Below are 17,038 nucleotides of genomic sequence, written 5' to 3'. Positions count from 1 at the left end.
TACCGATCTGTCACCTGATCAAAACATTGCCTCGCACCAGGAAGTGGCATTGGCGCGGCTAGTATTACCTTAACGACCTTTCAACCAGGACCTACCCACTTAAAACGTCCATGATAAGTTCTGACGAAGGTACGAGTGAATATTGAGCCTGATGTGTATTTGCTTAACTACCAGTGGACAAGTTCAGCACACTGAACTGTCCTTGTTTGTTCTCTTTCAGGCATGCCACAGAAAGACCCGTGTCAAAAGCAGGCATGTGCAATTCAGAAGTGCTTACAAGGTACACAGAACACACAGCCGTTTAAAATGTCATGAAATATTGACAAAGAAAGCCTCACATTATCCTGTAGTTAACTCCGCCCCCCTTCTTGTAGCTAACAAATACGTGGAGAGCATGTGTGAGGACGTGATCAGGGAGATGCGGCGGTGCTGTGAGGCGCACACGGGAAATTCCATCTGCTGCTCCGGGTTCAAGTACTCAAAACCTGCGGAGAAGAAAAGCGAAACATAACGTCCGTCTTGTGGGATGGTGCTGATGGGAATAATGTGAGAAAGCAACATTGTATCAATGTTGTTTTGACTGCGTAACTTCTGTCTATATTGCAACAGCGCAAACAGGAAGTGGAAGGATGTGGAGGATTATGAATCTATAGTAGAATATATTTGACATGTCATTGCACTAAATACACTGGAAACACAGAATATGGAGTGTAACCTTTGTTCATGTTATAAATTACATTGGTGTTCAACAACTCATGTCACACCTAACCCTCTGGCACAGCCACAGCATAAAGTTCAGCATTATAATTTAAGCTGTCCAATGCAGTACTATTTATTAAAGGCAGGTTTGACTGATTTACTCTGACTGATTTTTGTATCGTGTTCACACCCTCATATCGAGTATGAGGAACACTTGTTTGTGCATGTCAGCAGTGAGCAGTGATGGAACACACCCATGATAAACCCACACACAGGTGATTTCAAATATTTTGACTGAATAGACCCGCAAGCAGTATATAAAGAGACTGCACTCTTCTCAAGACTGTATGGGCTTGTGCAGATCCTCCTGACTCCTGCTGTTAGTAAATATAAACATAAAATAGTCTAAACAGTAGTTTACTAGATGAAGGAAAAGCAACAATGTTGTTTTTTTTAAAAATATTGATTGATTTTATCCATTATACAGCATTGTTACACAAGCAAAGCTTGTTACCATATGCTGGGGAGATTTTGGAAAAACACACACACACAGAAAACAAAAGAGAACAACACATGAAAGTGAAAATAAATGAATGAATAGTAAAAGGGAAAGTGAGACTATTTTTCAAAGTGGAAGTTAGTCATCCTATATTTACAAATTTGTTGATAAGATAAATGAAGATGTACTTTTTAACTTCAGCTCTCACTCTCTTTTTTTTTAAAGCAGCTTTATTTGGTAATGTCAACATGCAAGTAACATTTAGAGCCAGGGGAAAACAGCAAGACAAATACAAAACAATGCATACATACCTACATACAAAATAGGTGCATTAGAAGAGAAAGTATACTATATTAATGTTTTTCAGACAATAAACAAAGGGTTATTTATGTGACTTTACAGTTATGGGTGTGGTATTTGCACTAATTACAAAAAGATCAAAGTGTATTGACTTATTTTTCTTTCCTTTTTTGTTGGAAAGTCTGTTTGGTAGAATTACACTCAACTGGCAGTTTTTGTTTTGTTTTTTTTTTTTTTACACATAGCCTAAGACAAACAATAGCCTAAGCTAAAGCAGTCTAATGCAACAGTCCTGTATTAAATCCTTAGTTCATGTAATGTTCATTGTTGTTTAAACTGTGTCAAGGCGGCAAATGATATTTTTCGGAGGCTGGAGTTTGTGGCGCTGCTGAACTGTATTGTAATCATAGGATTGTAATAGACGGAGTGACGTACGTGCGTGTGACGGAGTGACGCGCTGACGTCGAACGGAAATTTGCAGCAACGATTCTTTCTAGAAGTCTGTAGCAGTCTCCCGCTAGCTCAGGCTAGGTAGCTTTATTTGAGTTAGAGTTGGCCAAACACAGCCAGTCGCTGCACTGAACGCAACTATACATTTCTGAAAAGTGTACCCATCTCTTATTATATGCTTTTTTGATAAAACAAAATCCGAGTGAGCTTCGTTTAACCCTCGAACGTAGCCGAGTCATATTCTAAGCTAACGCTGTTTGCGTTGGTTCTCGCTGGCATCATGTCCAGGATAGACTACAGCGTGTGGGACCACATTGAGGTGTCCGATGATGAAGATGACACCCACCCAAACATCGACACACCCAGCCTATTTAGATGGAGACACCAGGTACAGCTTTAAGATATATAGGATTTTAAAACAGTTTCTTCCTTGTAAAATGTGTGCAGGTGTTAGCTAGTTGTTAGCTGGTCTCCTTTGCTCACTTGGTGCTGCAAAACTTACAGTTGCTAAATTATTATATTGGAGTAGGTAATAACGTTTTGCAAATGTCAGAGGGTGGTGGTCAACCTTAGGCTTTAGTTATGGTGAAAAGAATGTGGTGGACATAAAAACAGTGTCCCTGTGGTTGTGACTGATCTTACATTGTTTTTTTGTTTTTTTTACTGCAGGCACGTGTGGAGCGGATGGAAGAATTTCAGAAAAAAGGCGAAGAACTAAGCAAGTTACTCAGTGAGTGTCGGCGCAAGCTATCAGAGGCACAGAAGAAAGTACAAGAGCTGAGCATCTCAGCAACAGATGATGCCAAAGCAGAGCTGAGCAAAGCCCAGGCTGAGGAGAAGAAACTGAAAAAAGAGGAACGGGAGTGGGAGAAGAAGTTGGAGGAACACAATCGGGAAGAGAAAAGGATGCCATGGAATGTGGACACACTCAGCAAAGATGGTTTCAGCAAGGTGAGTCAGATACAGGGTGTGTTCACTAGACAAAGAAAAGGTACATTCCCAACAAAAGTGCTAGTCCGATGTCATCTTGATTATTGGTACACATAACATTACATGACATAATTTGGAGCCTGATTTTGAATTGGTACAGTCAGCTGATATTTTTACCTACACTGCTTCATATACAGCCCCTATTTCAACAAAATGACAGTGCAATGTAGAGGATGATAATAATAGAATAATAACAAGTAACAGCCAGCATCTGTTAGGATACACTGAATCAAAACCAGAAAAAAACTTTATTGATCCCTTGTTACAACTGCTCAACACACACTGAGGAAAGTAAGTAAAAACTACTACAAAATAGTAGTCATAATAAATACACAATAAGTGAAAGCAGAAATGTACAAATGCAAATGTGCAAAAAGTGATATGCTAAGTAGAATCGCAGCATGGACGAAACTGCAAAAATGGAAACATGCAAAGTAGATTAACAGTTATTAAAACAGCATATTAGCTGTAATGTGCAAAGATAAACTGAATTAAAAGTGTTATGTGGGTCAGCATAACATTGCAGTGATTTAAACATGAGTTAGCAGAATGGGGAGGAATTGTATATCTGGATGGTAAGGAAGGACCTCCTGTGGCATACAGCGGACTATGCAGTCATTCTGACCCTCTGGCTGATAATGTTGGCTGTTGGTTTTGGTCTTGTCATGGAATTTATTATTTGTATTAAAATATGAAGCCAGCCTTGTCTTTTAAAGCTGAAAATTGGGCATAAGTTTTCCTTGGTCATAATACATCAATGGAGATTCAATACACAATAAAGCACAATAGACATATTTGCAACACATGTTTTTCTCCTTAGCTTGGCTCCAGGCAGTCTCCAACTCTTTACACTAAATGAGCGCCTGTCCTTCAACATTTTATTGCTTCAGTTGCTGCCTCTGGTCGTAAGGTGTTAGGGACCAGTGTACTGCAGAAGTACCTTTAGTTGCTATCGAACTGACTATGTAGTGAGGTTGGTATGCTCTTGGCACTTGCAACATTCTTTCTATCAGGAACATAGTCTTTAATGATTATTCTCTGTCATCCGTAGAGCATTGTTAATGTCAAACCTGATTCTAAAGAAGAGACTGAAGAAGAGAAAGAGCAAAAGCATAAAACCTTTGTGGAGAAATATGAGAAGCAGATCAAACATTTTGGTAAGAATTACTGACTTTCACTAACCATCATTCTTTACTGCATGTTATGGGCTATGGGTATTTGAAAGTAATGATGGTCTGTCTTTGTTGTCTTTACCACAGGCATGTTGCGGCGTTGGGATGACAGCCAGAAGTACCTCTCTGACAACCCTCATCTAGTATGTGAAGAGACCGCCAACTATCTGGTCATCATGTGCATTGACCTTGAAGTTGAGGAGGTAAACTCAAAAATGTTTTTTTCACCATTGTCCTTCAAGAGCACTCATGTTTCCTTCATAATTGGTACTGTACATGTTTTAAGATATATTGAAGTCAGTTAACTGGACTGTAACTCAGGGATTCTCTTTAATCGGCACAGCATGTTTTCTTTAAATATGCTCATTACTCCAAAAATGTTTCATTCTTTTTTAGAAACATGCATTGATGGAGCAAGTGGCTCATCAGACCATCGTCATGCAGTTCATTCTAGAGCTGGCCAAAAGTCTCAAGGTGGATCCCCGTGGGTGCTTTCGTCAATTCTTCTCCAAGATTAAGGTGATTAAGTGTTTTTGGATTCTAAAAAATCTAATGCAATAACTTGTAGCCCTTATAGACCAAAGGGTTCCAGGAACAATGGAACCAGAGGAACTCAACTCAGGAACTAAACTAGGAATTTAATTTCCTCTTCCACATTGCTCTTTGCATTTTTAATACATCAGAAAAACAGTGAGGCAGTTCAATGATGGATTCAAATGAATGAATGAGTTTTTACACATGATGGGAATAACAATAAAGAGTTATCTCGTTCTTTGTGTTTATTGCTTATTCACTCGTGAGCTCGCTTCCCCTCCTCCTCCCTCTCTCTCAGTGGTTTTTGAATCATCAGAAAGTGATACTGCAGGAAGAGGGACCTTTTCTTAAGAGCTAAATTCACTTCTTCCTTTGGCTGACAAGGGAGCTAAATTCTAAAGTTCCTAAGTTAGGAATTCCTAAGTTCCTCAAAAGGTTCTTGGGGAAGTTCGGTTGGTGGAAACTCCCTATTAAATGCAGATATTAACTGTATGTTTGTGTTCCCTCACAGACAGCAGATCAGCAGTACCAGGAAGCTTTCAATGATGAGCTGGAATCATTTAAGGAACGGGTTCGTGGCAGGGCGAAGATCCGCATAGAAAAGGCCATGAGGGAGTATGAGGAAGAGGAACGACAAAAGCGCATGGGACCAGGAGGGCTAGATCCTGTTGAGGTGTACGAATCCCTGCCACTGGTAAGTTCTTTTGTTTCAAGAAGCCTCAGGATTCTTTTTTTATTTTCTCGTGCAAGTTTAAAATGCCTCACATATTATGTTCTTAATTGCAGGAGATGCAGAAGTGCTTTGATGAGAAGGACATCCAAATGTTACAAGATGTTATTAGCAAAATGGACCCAACGGTAGGTGTCTTTGTTAATGCCATTTTTTTGTTTGTTTGTTTTTTCTATTAATCAGCAGACTGCGTTTTGACTAATACAGTATATGGACCAATAAGGTCTGTTGGGAATCACAATTCAGCCATCTAAATGTACAGTTACCTGATTCACACATGTATTTTATTGTATTTTGATCAGTTAACAAATGTAATTTTACACTATTTAGGAGGCAAAGGCTCACATGAAGAGGTGCATAGACTCTGGGCTCTGGGTCCCCAACTCCAAGACAGATGATGGTGATGAAAAAGAGGAAGATGCTACCTATGAGGAGGTGAAACAGGAGCAGGAAGAAACCAAGAAGGAATGACCAATGTTGATCTGATTTGTTGCTTGTGCAAATGTACTTACCCACTGTATTGCAACTCCACCATGTGTATGACTAGTTTGCCAATCAAGGAACGATGAAATAACTTCTCTAAAATATTTAGCCGAGACTTGGGATTAGCATTCACTGAAGTACACAACTACATTGCATCAGTTACTCCTGCTTGGAAAATAAACTGCTGCTTGTGTTTAGGTCTTTAATTGGTTTGGACATCACTGAAGTTGTATTCTTACATGTATTTGTATACACCTGTTGATTTGTGGGGGTGTGTATGTGCACACATACCTGTTTGCTTCAATTGTGTTGGTGCATAGTTGAAAAGTGTTAGATACATTTTCAGGTTGTGCATATAATTTGTTTTGTTTCGTTTTGTTTTAATTTCCAAATTTAACATTTTTTCTTTGACTTTCAAGCCTTGAACAATGTATTGCGATGATTCTTTACCCAGGGTGACATTTGCTACAAACTTGCTTAACTAAAGGTTGAATTATATCCAGCTACTCAAGACCAAGGTGTTGTGGTTATGTCTGAGGACTTTGGGTGTGGGTGATATGCTTTTCAAATCATAAAGTTAGTACATAAAAATTGTGAGTTGTGAAGAAAATTATCCATCTGTGAGACCTGTAGTGGAGGTAACCACTGCTTTTTTAATATGGAGTGAATGCATGTGTGCATGGGTTTTTCAGTGAAACATTTGGTATAGATTTTTATTTGGTACAGAGGTACTGAGGGTAAATAGATGGATATGCTGTATACATTTCAAGACAACAACCAATATTAAGCACCAAAAGCAGTCAGGTTCAGGCCTGATGATGATCAGCTCACACTAACTTTATATGACCATTAGCACAAAAATGGGTATTAAACCCAAGTGGGTTCCTCAAGGGCTTGGGGGATGATTGATGGCTCGCATGGACCCCACTTATTCCCATCCTGGCTGCACTAGAATCCCATTTAAGTGCATGAAAGGGGCCGTACAGGTGGTCTTAAGAATGACTGCTCACATGGGCCTCTATTAGCCTGTGTGACATAGTTCCTGAAAGTGCTCAGTAGGTGTGTCTATCAGTGCTTTCATTTTGAAGGTGAAAGTGCTTAGTTTGAATTTCAGTTGATGTCAAAGCTGATGCTACAAAAATAAATTATTAAGAGAAACTTTTTTCTATTTGATTTTGGTTTAGTTGATGGGTTTTTATTTGAGTGTAAACAGTTATTTAACAACTGGCTTTTCATTGCTGACAGGAAAATCTGTCACCTTACATTATAAGCATTAATTATTGTGGTTGATTGTAATTTGGAAAAGAATTATGATATAATTGGATGTTATGATATGTAGTAACAGTGGCACAGTGCTTTCCAACCTGTTGCTACACATCCTGAATTAATTATTCATTAATTCATTCTTAATCAATTACTTGTAGTTGATATAGAATTAACTAACAAGAAGTTTCATAATTGCTAATTGTTTTAAGTCTTTATCAAAGGAAAACGCCAAAAATCAGTATCTTTGAGTTTTTTAATATGTTAACTGAGGCTTTCAGGAATAATGTTGAGCATTTATCACTCTTTTCTGATAATAAAAATATAACAAATGAGCAACAAATATAAAAATATTTTAAGATTAAAACTAGATTTTGACACAAATAATGTAGAAGTACACCTAACGAGGCGACAAAGTATGCCTCAATGTAACAATATTATTTTTATATAATTTCCATTTTACTTTTTACTACGTTTTTACTTTCGACACATCCCGACGTTTATTTTGAAAGGTCGTTCTCATCGTGTGTGCGTGCATGCGCGTGCAACTCGCCTGCGGGAGGGAGTGGCCATTTGGTTTCGGGAAGCAGCGGGCTGGCTCATCGTTGCGCACAATTCGCGAGAATCCGAGAGAGTAGGCGACGGTGGGGAAATACGCTCAGTAAATTATGAAGCCCAACTGTCAGTGTAGCTTTCCGAGACAGGTTTTAATGTAACACCTTCAAAGGCTCGCTCTTAAATGGTAAGAGTCTCGCTTGTCATACACGTTGCCGAGTTTACGGTTATTTATTTAGTTAAATGTTTCCTTGTCAGTGGTATCGGGTATATTGTGAAATTTATGAGTACTCGTGTTTTTTGAGCCGCACGGTGACACAGTCAGCGTGTGTTACGTCCATTTATATATATTAAAAAAAATGATAGAATTGTTGTTGTGCTGTAGTATGTAATGTAAACAATAAGTTAGACAAAGTGTAATCCCCGGAAGGCCTTTTGACAGAATGATCCGATCACACAACGTCGTAGTTAAAACTTAATTCTTCATTTTTGTCACTTGGTCATTTACCAGCTTTGTTTTTTAACTAATCATCGTGTAAAATGAGACCAAATATGTTATTTCAGGAAATAAGCAAGGTGTCGCTGTAAAAATGCGTTTGCGTTTACGTAGGCCCTAATGCGTACGTGATTCCAACAGCTGGTTAATCTAAAAGTCATATACTGCGATTGACATTTGGGTATGTGTGTGTGTGTGTGTGTGTGTCAGTCCCCAACCATGCCTAGAATTGGGATGTCCAAACGTTCAAGGCCAGGATCATTTCTGAATCAGATCGAGCCTCCCCAGGATCAAGGCATCCATGTTTTCCTCTTCTGGACTAAAGAAGGAGAGAGATACCTGTCCCACACAAGTGGAAAGGTCACAGCAGAGGAGCTGTGCATCTCAGCTGCAGAGGCTGTTGGTGAGAGGGACAAGCCTCGACCAAAATACACCCACAATGACAGAAATGAAAGCAGTTTGTGTGTTTACTTTCATGTGTTAAATTCACCTGCTTTGTGGCTAGTGTGTTTATCCTCAGTGTTTATTCCACAGGGATCACACCTCTGTGCCATGTGTTGTTTGCTCTGTACAACCCGCTATCACGATGCTGGTACAGCCCAAACCACATTTTCACTCCAGAGGAGAACTCCAGCCTAGTACTTCACTACTGTATGAGGTTAGTCTGTGTTTGAATAACACTGTATTAGAGGAGCAGATGGCACACTCAGAGCACATTCACAGAGGTCTGTCTGCTTTCCTTTTGCTTAGGTTTTACTTTCGGAATTGGCATGGACTAAATGACAAGGACTCGACTATATCCCGCTATCGCCTCAAATCTGGGACAGATCAGGGGGGTTCCCCTCTGCTTGAAATCACATCCTTGGAGTACTTATTCTCTCAGGTTTGTATTTAACATAATATTTTAGGTGTACTGAGTATTAGTTAAATGCATGTACTGTATTTCTGGTGCTCAAAGTATTACAGTACCCTAACCTCTTTGCCCCCTGTGTCTCCAAAAGGCCAAATATGAGTTTGTGAATGAAGTAGTGGAGATGGAAGATGTCGAGTCAGAGGATGAGCTAAATCGCTTGAAAAATGAGAGCTTGGGGATGGCTGTGCTTCACCTCTCACACCTGGCAATACAGACAGACTCTAACTTACAAGATGTTGCAAAGAAAGTCGGGTAATTACTTGGAAGGGAGTGAATGTGGTCAAGTCATGCTGTTTTTACTGATAAATTGCTTTGTAATTGTCTCTACAGCTCAAGTTGTGAAATAGTTCCAATGATAATTGTGGTTCAATTTGTCTCCTCTGGATCACTAAAGCATCTTCTAATCTAATCTAACGCTGGATCCAGGTAACATTGACATATCTCTCCTTTTTTCAGCTTCCAACGCTGCATTCCAAGGTCTTTCTCCAAACTCATTTCCAAAGGCAATGTCCTGACCAGATTCAGGATCGAGCGGGTGTTTGCAGACTTTGTGCGGACCTTCCAGCAGCACACCGTTGATAAGGGGCGGCTGGGCACCCAGGAGATCATGTATAAGTACATCTCTACCCTCGAACACTTGGCACCGCGCTTTGGCACAGAGACCTTCTCTGTATCCCACCTGGAGCACAGGGAAGACGGGGATGGAGGCAGCTCTTACTCCAGCACCACTCACGCGCAGGGCGTCTCGAAAGACAACTTCACAGCTCCCACCACACATGAAATAATGGTTTCTGGTACCAAGGGGATTCAGTGGAGAAAGGTGTCCGGTCAGAAGGTTTGTCAGTGTCAAGCTTCCGACAAGCTAATTCTCTGATGTTCTGCTCCTGTAGACTGTTTTATTCATTCGGTCTTTGTACCTAGGCGCAGGCAAACTCTTACCTCAGGAATGACTACATGAGCTACATGAGGAAAACCAAACACCAGTCCAACCAGCCAAATGGGAACACACCAGACGAATGGACCGTCTTCTGTGATTTCCCTGAAATAACTCACATAGCCATCAGTGGGGCTAATGTGTGCATTAGCACTCTGGACAATCACTGCATGGTGAGAGCACTTGTTTACCCTCTTATGTGAAAGCTTTAATACATTCATTTGATTGGTTAATGTGCTTGTGATGTATTAGTACAATTGATTTATATTGATGTATATTAGTCACTTTATTGGTCATATTGTTCAGTTGTTAAAGTGTCTGAATGTACTGCACAGTAAGCATGGACGTCTAGATTCTCATATATTCTCCAGTTCTATAGGTGTGTGACTATAAGTGCTTTGGATTTTGGTGCACTTCAGGCGTGATATTATGTTTTGAATTTGTATGTGTCTGTAGGTGGGAGCTCTGATTGTAAGCTAGTGGTGTTTCTGTATGTGTATGTAGGAGGCTCAGATGAACTCCAGCCAGGAGGCCCGCTCCTTCATCTCCCTCCTGGATGGATACTACCGGCTGACTGCAGACGCCCACCACTATCTTTGTCATGAAGTGGCTCCCCCAAGGGTAGTGCTGAGTGAAGCAAATGGACTGCATGGGCCTATGCAGTGAGTTTTTTCCTCTTACACATGCACATACAGACACAAACAGGCTATAAAGAGACACAGTGCATTATATCACAACTCTGGTGTGTTTCCAGTGATGATTTTGTGCTGCTGAAGCTGAAAAAGGAGGCAGCAGAGGAGGGAGCTTTCCTTGTACGTTGGAGTGCTCTCGACTATCACCGCATCATCCTAGCTGTGCTAAACAAAAATGAGGTAAGTCAACACCCACTCACCTCTCTGGAAATCATTGCAGTGCAGTGGTGTTGAAAATGTTCAACTACTGTATGTACACCTGTGTTTATGTGCGCTTGTGGCTCACAGAATGGATTGACGCCAAGCCACAAGCAGTTTCGGATTCAGCACAGGGGTTCAATGTTCTGTCTGGAGGGCTGGGACAGAGAATTCTCCAGCGTGAAGGAACTCACAGACAGCCTCAAGACCTTTATACTCAAGTCTGGACCAGACAGCTTTACTGTCAAAAGATGCTGTTTTCCAAGACAAGCAGGTTTGTGTCTATTCTGTATCTGAATAGACATGTTTTGCCATCTTGTTACTCAGTGGCAGTGTTGTGGGATATTTAGGATTTTACATAGGTCTGTCTCTGTGTGTTTGTGTGATGTAGAGCTGTCTAACCTTCTGGTGATGAGGAAAGGTGTCGGTCAACGTAACAACACTGAAAGCTTGTCCCTGAATTTGACCCAGCTACGCTTCCACCAGATCAAGGACAGAGAGATTGTGCAGGTGATGAGACCCCACCCCTCACCGCCACAGTATGACCGCCTGCTTCACCTAAAGAGCTTAGTCACTGACAGGGCGGGGGGGTTGTTATGTTTATAAACAGGAACAGCATCTGGGCCGTGGCACCAGAACTAACATCTACGCGGGCCGTCTTCGAGTGCGGAGCCGAGGAGACGATGACGACGATGAGTGCAACAACAACTTCAGCGCCGGCAAAGGGATCCGAGTGGTTCTCAAGATTCTAGAGCAGAGTCATAAAGATATTGCACTAGTAAGCCTTTGTTTTAGTGGTAATAAGCTCACTCAAAAGAATAACAGTGGTAGTTTATCACATCCAACCAGATATCCCTTTCTCTGTCTTTCTTAGGCCTTTTTTGAAACTGCAAGTCTCATGAGCCAGGTATCCCACAGTCACCTGGTGTTTGTGCATGGTGTGTCTGTCAAAGGATCTGAAAGTAAGTGCACTATCACAGCTCACCTCCACAAACCCACTTCTACTTTTAGTAGTGTGCAACTTCCCTATTTGCTACCTTGCCATCTCGCACACAATCATTGTCTATAGTCAAATTTAAAATGTTAGTATCCTGTAAACAGTGACGTAAATGCAAAACCACATTCAACCTCTGTCTGTTTTAAAGAGCATGCCGCTTATTTACATTTTTGCCCAAGGCTATAGCATACACTTGACCTCTTGAATGCATTCCTGTCTTTACAGACATCATGGTAGAAGAATTTGTGGAGTTTGGGCCTCTGGATGTTTTCCTTCGCAAAGAAAAGGCATCAGTGACTCCTCAGTGGAAATTTATTGTCGCAAAACAACTTGCCAGTGCACTCAGCTATCTTGTGAGTTCAAACACTTGAATGACCAGACAACTTAGTGGTCACCAAAGTGAACTGATTAGTGAGGTAATACAAGGATGGTACAGTTTACCTCCAAATGGTGTTTACAATCAGGCATGTGGGTAAAATATTTTGAATAATAGTATCAAGTAGTGTGGCTTTTCAACTGGACACAGTGTTCTCAGTTTGAGCTGCTGCACTCAGGAAATTAAGTAATCTCATTATCAGACCAAGCTTTAAGATAAGTGCTGCATATCCAGTCCATCTTTTCCTGATAACTGATAGCTCTGATAGTTGGAATTAAACTTATTTTAATCTTTCGCTCTCACTTCAAAACAGCTAAGACCAGTAACAATTTCATTATTTTAGGAAACGAAACAGCTGGTTCATGGAAATGTCTGTGCCAAGAACATTCTGGTGGCAAGGCGAGGTTTGGAGCTTGGTACTACTCCTTTTATCAAACTGAGTGACCCAGGAATTGCCCTGAACGTTCTCTCACGGGAAGGTCAGTACTAAGAACTCACTTCACTTCACTTCACTTCTCATGAAACATAAATACTGTTCTGCCTTATTTTAATCAGATTCAGGAAACAGGAACCTTCAACCAGACCATTTCCTGTGACACACTTCATGTTGTTTTGAAATTTTCACCTCACAACGTGTCATTTAAGGCTGTCCGAAATAGAAAAATGTCTTGCAATCGAGCTTCACCAGTTCTATGGGGCTTAAGAGGAAGGATCCCCAAACTGAAACAGAACAAGAACATTAAGTAACATTTTTTGCAGCTGCCGATGTTGAAGTTTTTCTTTAGCTTTTGTAAACATTTGTTCAGTTTTCAGTTTCTTCTCAACTTCTCAAGTTCTTCAAAAACTAGAACACCTCAAGCTTGTAACTTCTGTCATTTATATTATTGCTATTCTGTACTGCAGAGCGTCTTGAGCGTATCCCGTGGATCGCCCCTGAGTGTGTTGACAGCGGTACACTCAGTGACACCAAAGCTGACCAGTGGAGCTTTGGTGTCACGCTGCTCGAAATCTGCAACAACGGCGATGTTCCTTTGAGCAGCAGCGCGTTGGCCAAGGTCAGCTTTCTCCAACAGCCACAAGCTTCACCTGCCTGTTTTATCCCTCTAACCTCTAATTGTAACACCAGAACCTTTCTCACCCCCCAACAGAAAGAGCGCTTTTATCAGCAGAAGGGCCGCTTAGCTGAACCATCCTCTCAGGAACTGGCCAGCTTCATCAGCATGTGTTTGACCTACGAGCCTGTGGAGAGGCCTTCGTTCCGCACTGTGCTCAGAGAGCTCACAGAAGGCATGATTGGTAGGTTTTTACTTACCCTTGCACCACCTTCCTCTGTCTTTCAACTCTTCTCAGTGCATGTGATTGAACAGATGTGGGGGTTTTTTTCTGCACACAGATCCTGCTATATCTCCCGGTGAAACTCTACCTGACTCAGACCCTAGCGTGTTCCATAAACGCTATCTTAAAGAGTTACGGGAGTTAGGAGAGGTGAGTTCTAGTACCTCATCCCCAGCGGTTTTCTTTTTTCCTGAATGTTTTCCTGAATGTTAGAGAACAGCTTTATTGTTCCATCTCCAGGGTCACTTTGGAAAGGTGACTCTCTACCTGTATGACCCAGCCAATGATGGGACTGGAGAGCGCGTGGCAGTGAAGGCTTTGAAACAAGAGAACGGTCACGTCCCTGATGGCTGGATAAAGGAGATTGAGATCCTGAAGTCTCTTTATCACAGCAACATCGTAAAGTACAAAGGCTGCTGTACTGAAATGGGTGAGTCCTCCTCTCTCTGCTTCAAATATCTTTATTGAAGTATATGTCAACACGCAGTCTCTATGTGCAAATGAGTGCTTGCTCAGTAGCGCTCTTTCAACTTACCCCACTCAGTGGATGAGGGGAATTGATTTTTGGTCCCAGCTGTTCTCTAAATATTGAAAATACTGTCAAAGTGCAGCGCTATTTCCATTATATGTCAATATTTTGAGCTTTTGACACATGCCACATGCTGAGCACCAAAGCTTCTACAGAACCAGGATAGGCAGCAGGTCATTCTTGCCTTTCAGTCAGTGAAACAGGAGGATAAAAGCACTGTTGCCTTGTCCGTTGACAGGAGGACAAGTGGTGCAGCTAATAATGGAGTACCTTCCTCTGGGGAGTCTGCGAGACTACCTTCCCAAACGTAAACTGGGTGTTCCCCAGTGCCTTATGTTTGCTCAGCAGATCTGTATGGTGAGTTGAGGTGGTTTTGCAGGTTGTGCCAATCATCTGGATTTCCTCTTGATCTCATAATGTTGTTGGTCAGGTTGTGCTCTCTCTCCCTCTCCTGAAGCTTTTTACATTCATTGTTGTATAAGAATATTCCGCACACTGCACACAAGACAGTTGTCTGAAGTAGATAATTCATCATATTATGCTTTAATTTCTCTGCATTGTCATTAATTCATTCTGTTTAAGTTGCATAGTTTAATAACATCAGTATTATGTTAGACTGATAACAGTAACCAGGACAGTGTCCACCAGGAAATAGTCATGTCAGCAGTGACATTTGCATCTTTGTTAGTCAGTCAGTAAGGAGCAGAGCCAGTCTTGACATTAAATGACCTTTTTTGTTTTTTTAAATTAAATGTACATGTCATACTTAGGTTTTTGGTTTGAAACACACACTTGTCTTTTCTGTCTGTGTGAAAGGGGATGGAGTACTTACACTCAAAGCGATACATTCATCGAGATCTAGCTGCCCGTAATGTCTTAGTGGAAAATGACAACTTGGTGAAGATTGGAGACTTTGGTCTGACAAAATACATCCCTGAAGGCGAAATCTACTATCGCGTCCGTGAAGATGGGGACAGTCCAGTGTTCTGGTGAGTTCATGCAGCAGAGTTTTTCAGTGCTTTGTTCCATAACATTGGCCACTAAACTATATTTTTGCACTGTATAGGTATGCCATTGAATGCCTGAAGGAGAGCAAATTTTCCTTTTCATCTGACATTTGGTCCTTCGGCGTCACACTGTATGAGATCCTTACCCGCTGTGACCACCGCCAAAGCCCTCCAGTGGTACGTCATCTCTGGCCTCTTAAACCTGCATACATTTTCACGTGAGACCGATAAAGTAAAACTGGAATCTGTATATTAAATGCACAATGTACACTTCTGTGTGTTTTGTAGAAGTTCTCTGAGATGATGGGGGCAACCCAAGGACAAATGACTGTTATGGTGCTCATAAAACTGCTGGAGAAAAACTTGCGGTTGCCTTGTCCCAAAGATTGCCCACATGAGGTAACAATACATGCTCATCAAGTGAAATTGACATCTTCTTGGCATGATGAGAAGCCTGATATTTTCATAATTCCCCTTTTTTTTAACAACAGGTGAAGTTGTTGATGGAACAGTGTTGGGCTGCAGACCCCGCACAACGGCCATCATTCGGGCCCCTCATTGAAAAGCTGGAGGCTATTCGCCGAACATATGATTGGCAGTCAAATATAAACTTTTCCCTAGCTCAGATTTGCTGATCAGTTCATTGAAGAGCTACTCATCTACATGTCGGCAACCATATATTACAGGGTGGTCAGTAATCTGTTTCCCACTGTGCAATGCCTGCTGCCTCCATTTACATAAATGTCTTTATAGGCTTTTTTTTGTTTGTTTTTTGATAAAAGCACATTGTTATTCTCTCCTATGAAATATTAACACAATAATAAACTTAATCAGTGTGTTTATTTCCTGGCTGATGAGTTGAACTTCATTGGGAAAGCTGATGGGAAGTCACCCACCCAGTGTCAGCTTTTGTCATTTTAAAGGTTATAGGTTTGCATATATCACAGTAAGTATTAAGAATTTCTGTAAGGTAGTGAGATTACTGTCTTTCTTTTATATATCATATACGTTTCATTTCTGTACATTTTTTCTGAATGTATGTTATCTTTACATTTCTTTGTGTATAAACCAAAAGAACAAAATCTAATAAAACATTTTTCACATCCTTTCTTTAAAGGCTGAAATGGACCGAAAGCATATAAAGATGTATTACATTATGTACCATTCTTCTGTGTGTCACAGGATGTCCTACTGCATATGCAACAAATCACAGCTACATTTATGTTAGAACTCTGATCACTAGAAGAAGCAGCCAAATGCAGCACCTATTCAACAGGTGTTTGAATCAGTGCTCTGCATACACTCTGTAAAACCTGATAAATAGACAGAGCCTCAACCATGACATCGCTGCAGACATTTGTTCCACATATTCCACTGGGCAAAGTTGTCTGTACGTCCGCAGTCTTGTACAATGAAAATCAACTGCCACAGAAGGTCTCTGTCTAGACACAGGCCAACCACACTGTCAACATAACAGAGCTGCTGCTTCTTACCATGTGTTCGAAGGAAAATACTGCAAAGGCCAGAGGGTAATACATTAAGAGTAATATACCAGTGATTGTGATCGGTGCAAAGGTGATGTCACCTTCAGCTGAGTCACTGTGAAACTCACTCCAGATCTGACTCATAATCATGGGATGAAACTCAAACTCCACTAAGATCTGACTTCTGGACATATGGGCCCCTCCAGTCGCTGCCTGGATCTGTGAGGCCCTCTGGAGGAGCATGGATTCTGTATCCTTCAATATCAGTGCAGACCACAGTGTCCTATCAGCTGACATGAGCTATCACAGTTCAGGCTAGAATTTCTGTAACATTTTGCAATAACTAATCATCTAAGTTCACACATAGACTCCTATAAGCTACTGAACTGATTTTCTTACTGT

General features: G+C 41.0%; 3 protein-coding genes across 3 annotated transcripts; all 3 read left to right on the top strand.

Moving 5' to 3' along the window:
* Positions 1 to 2: 2 nt before the first annotated feature.
* On the top strand, positions 3 to 856 carry cmc4 (C-x(9)-C motif containing 4 homolog (S. cerevisiae)). The gene is made up of 3 exons (XM_018705065.2): positions 3 to 129; positions 221 to 280; positions 375 to 856. Exons 1-3 carry the CDS (start codon positions 111 to 113, stop codon positions 509 to 511), a joined length of 216 nt encoding a protein of 71 aa, XP_018560581.1. The 5' UTR covers positions 3 to 110; the 3' UTR covers positions 512 to 856.
* Positions 857 to 1,958: 1,102 nt separating this feature from the next.
* LOC108902997 (cell division cycle 37 homolog (S. cerevisiae)) lies at positions 1,959 to 6,368 on the top strand. The gene is made up of 8 exons (XM_018705067.2): positions 1,959 to 2,336; positions 2,618 to 2,899; positions 3,990 to 4,095; positions 4,198 to 4,313; positions 4,507 to 4,629; positions 5,156 to 5,338; positions 5,431 to 5,502; positions 5,705 to 6,368. Exons 1-8 carry the CDS (start codon positions 2,229 to 2,231, stop codon positions 5,843 to 5,845), a joined length of 1,131 nt encoding a protein of 376 aa, XP_018560583.1. The 5' UTR covers positions 1,959 to 2,228; the 3' UTR covers positions 5,846 to 6,368.
* Positions 6,369 to 7,693: 1,325 nt separating this feature from the next.
* On the top strand, positions 7,694 to 16,257 carry tyk2 (tyrosine kinase 2). Its single transcript, XM_018705068.2, has 24 exons — positions 7,694 to 7,862; positions 8,382 to 8,574; positions 8,706 to 8,829; positions 8,922 to 9,054; positions 9,173 to 9,336; positions 9,541 to 9,919; positions 10,006 to 10,191; positions 10,523 to 10,680; positions 10,773 to 10,890; positions 10,999 to 11,182; positions 11,300 to 11,418; positions 11,519 to 11,686; positions 11,783 to 11,870; positions 12,131 to 12,258; positions 12,625 to 12,760; positions 13,185 to 13,336; positions 13,430 to 13,577; positions 13,675 to 13,766; positions 13,857 to 14,046; positions 14,384 to 14,502; positions 14,962 to 15,134; positions 15,212 to 15,329; positions 15,441 to 15,551; positions 15,644 to 16,257. Exons 1-24 carry the CDS (start codon positions 7,860 to 7,862, stop codon positions 15,785 to 15,787), a joined length of 3,528 nt encoding a protein of 1,175 aa, XP_018560584.1. The 5' UTR covers positions 7,694 to 7,859; the 3' UTR covers positions 15,788 to 16,257.
* Positions 16,258 to 17,038: the final 781 nt, after the last annotated feature.

The sequence above is a fragment of the Lates calcarifer genome, linkage group LG11, assembly GCF_001640805.2.
Source record: "Lates calcarifer isolate ASB-BC8 linkage group LG11, TLL_Latcal_v3, whole genome shotgun sequence".
NCBI classification, from domain to species: Eukaryota; Metazoa; Chordata; class Actinopteri; family Centropomidae; genus Lates; species Lates calcarifer.
Note: the sequence above shows the minus strand (reverse complement) of the source record. Positions and strands in the feature narration are given on the sequence as shown.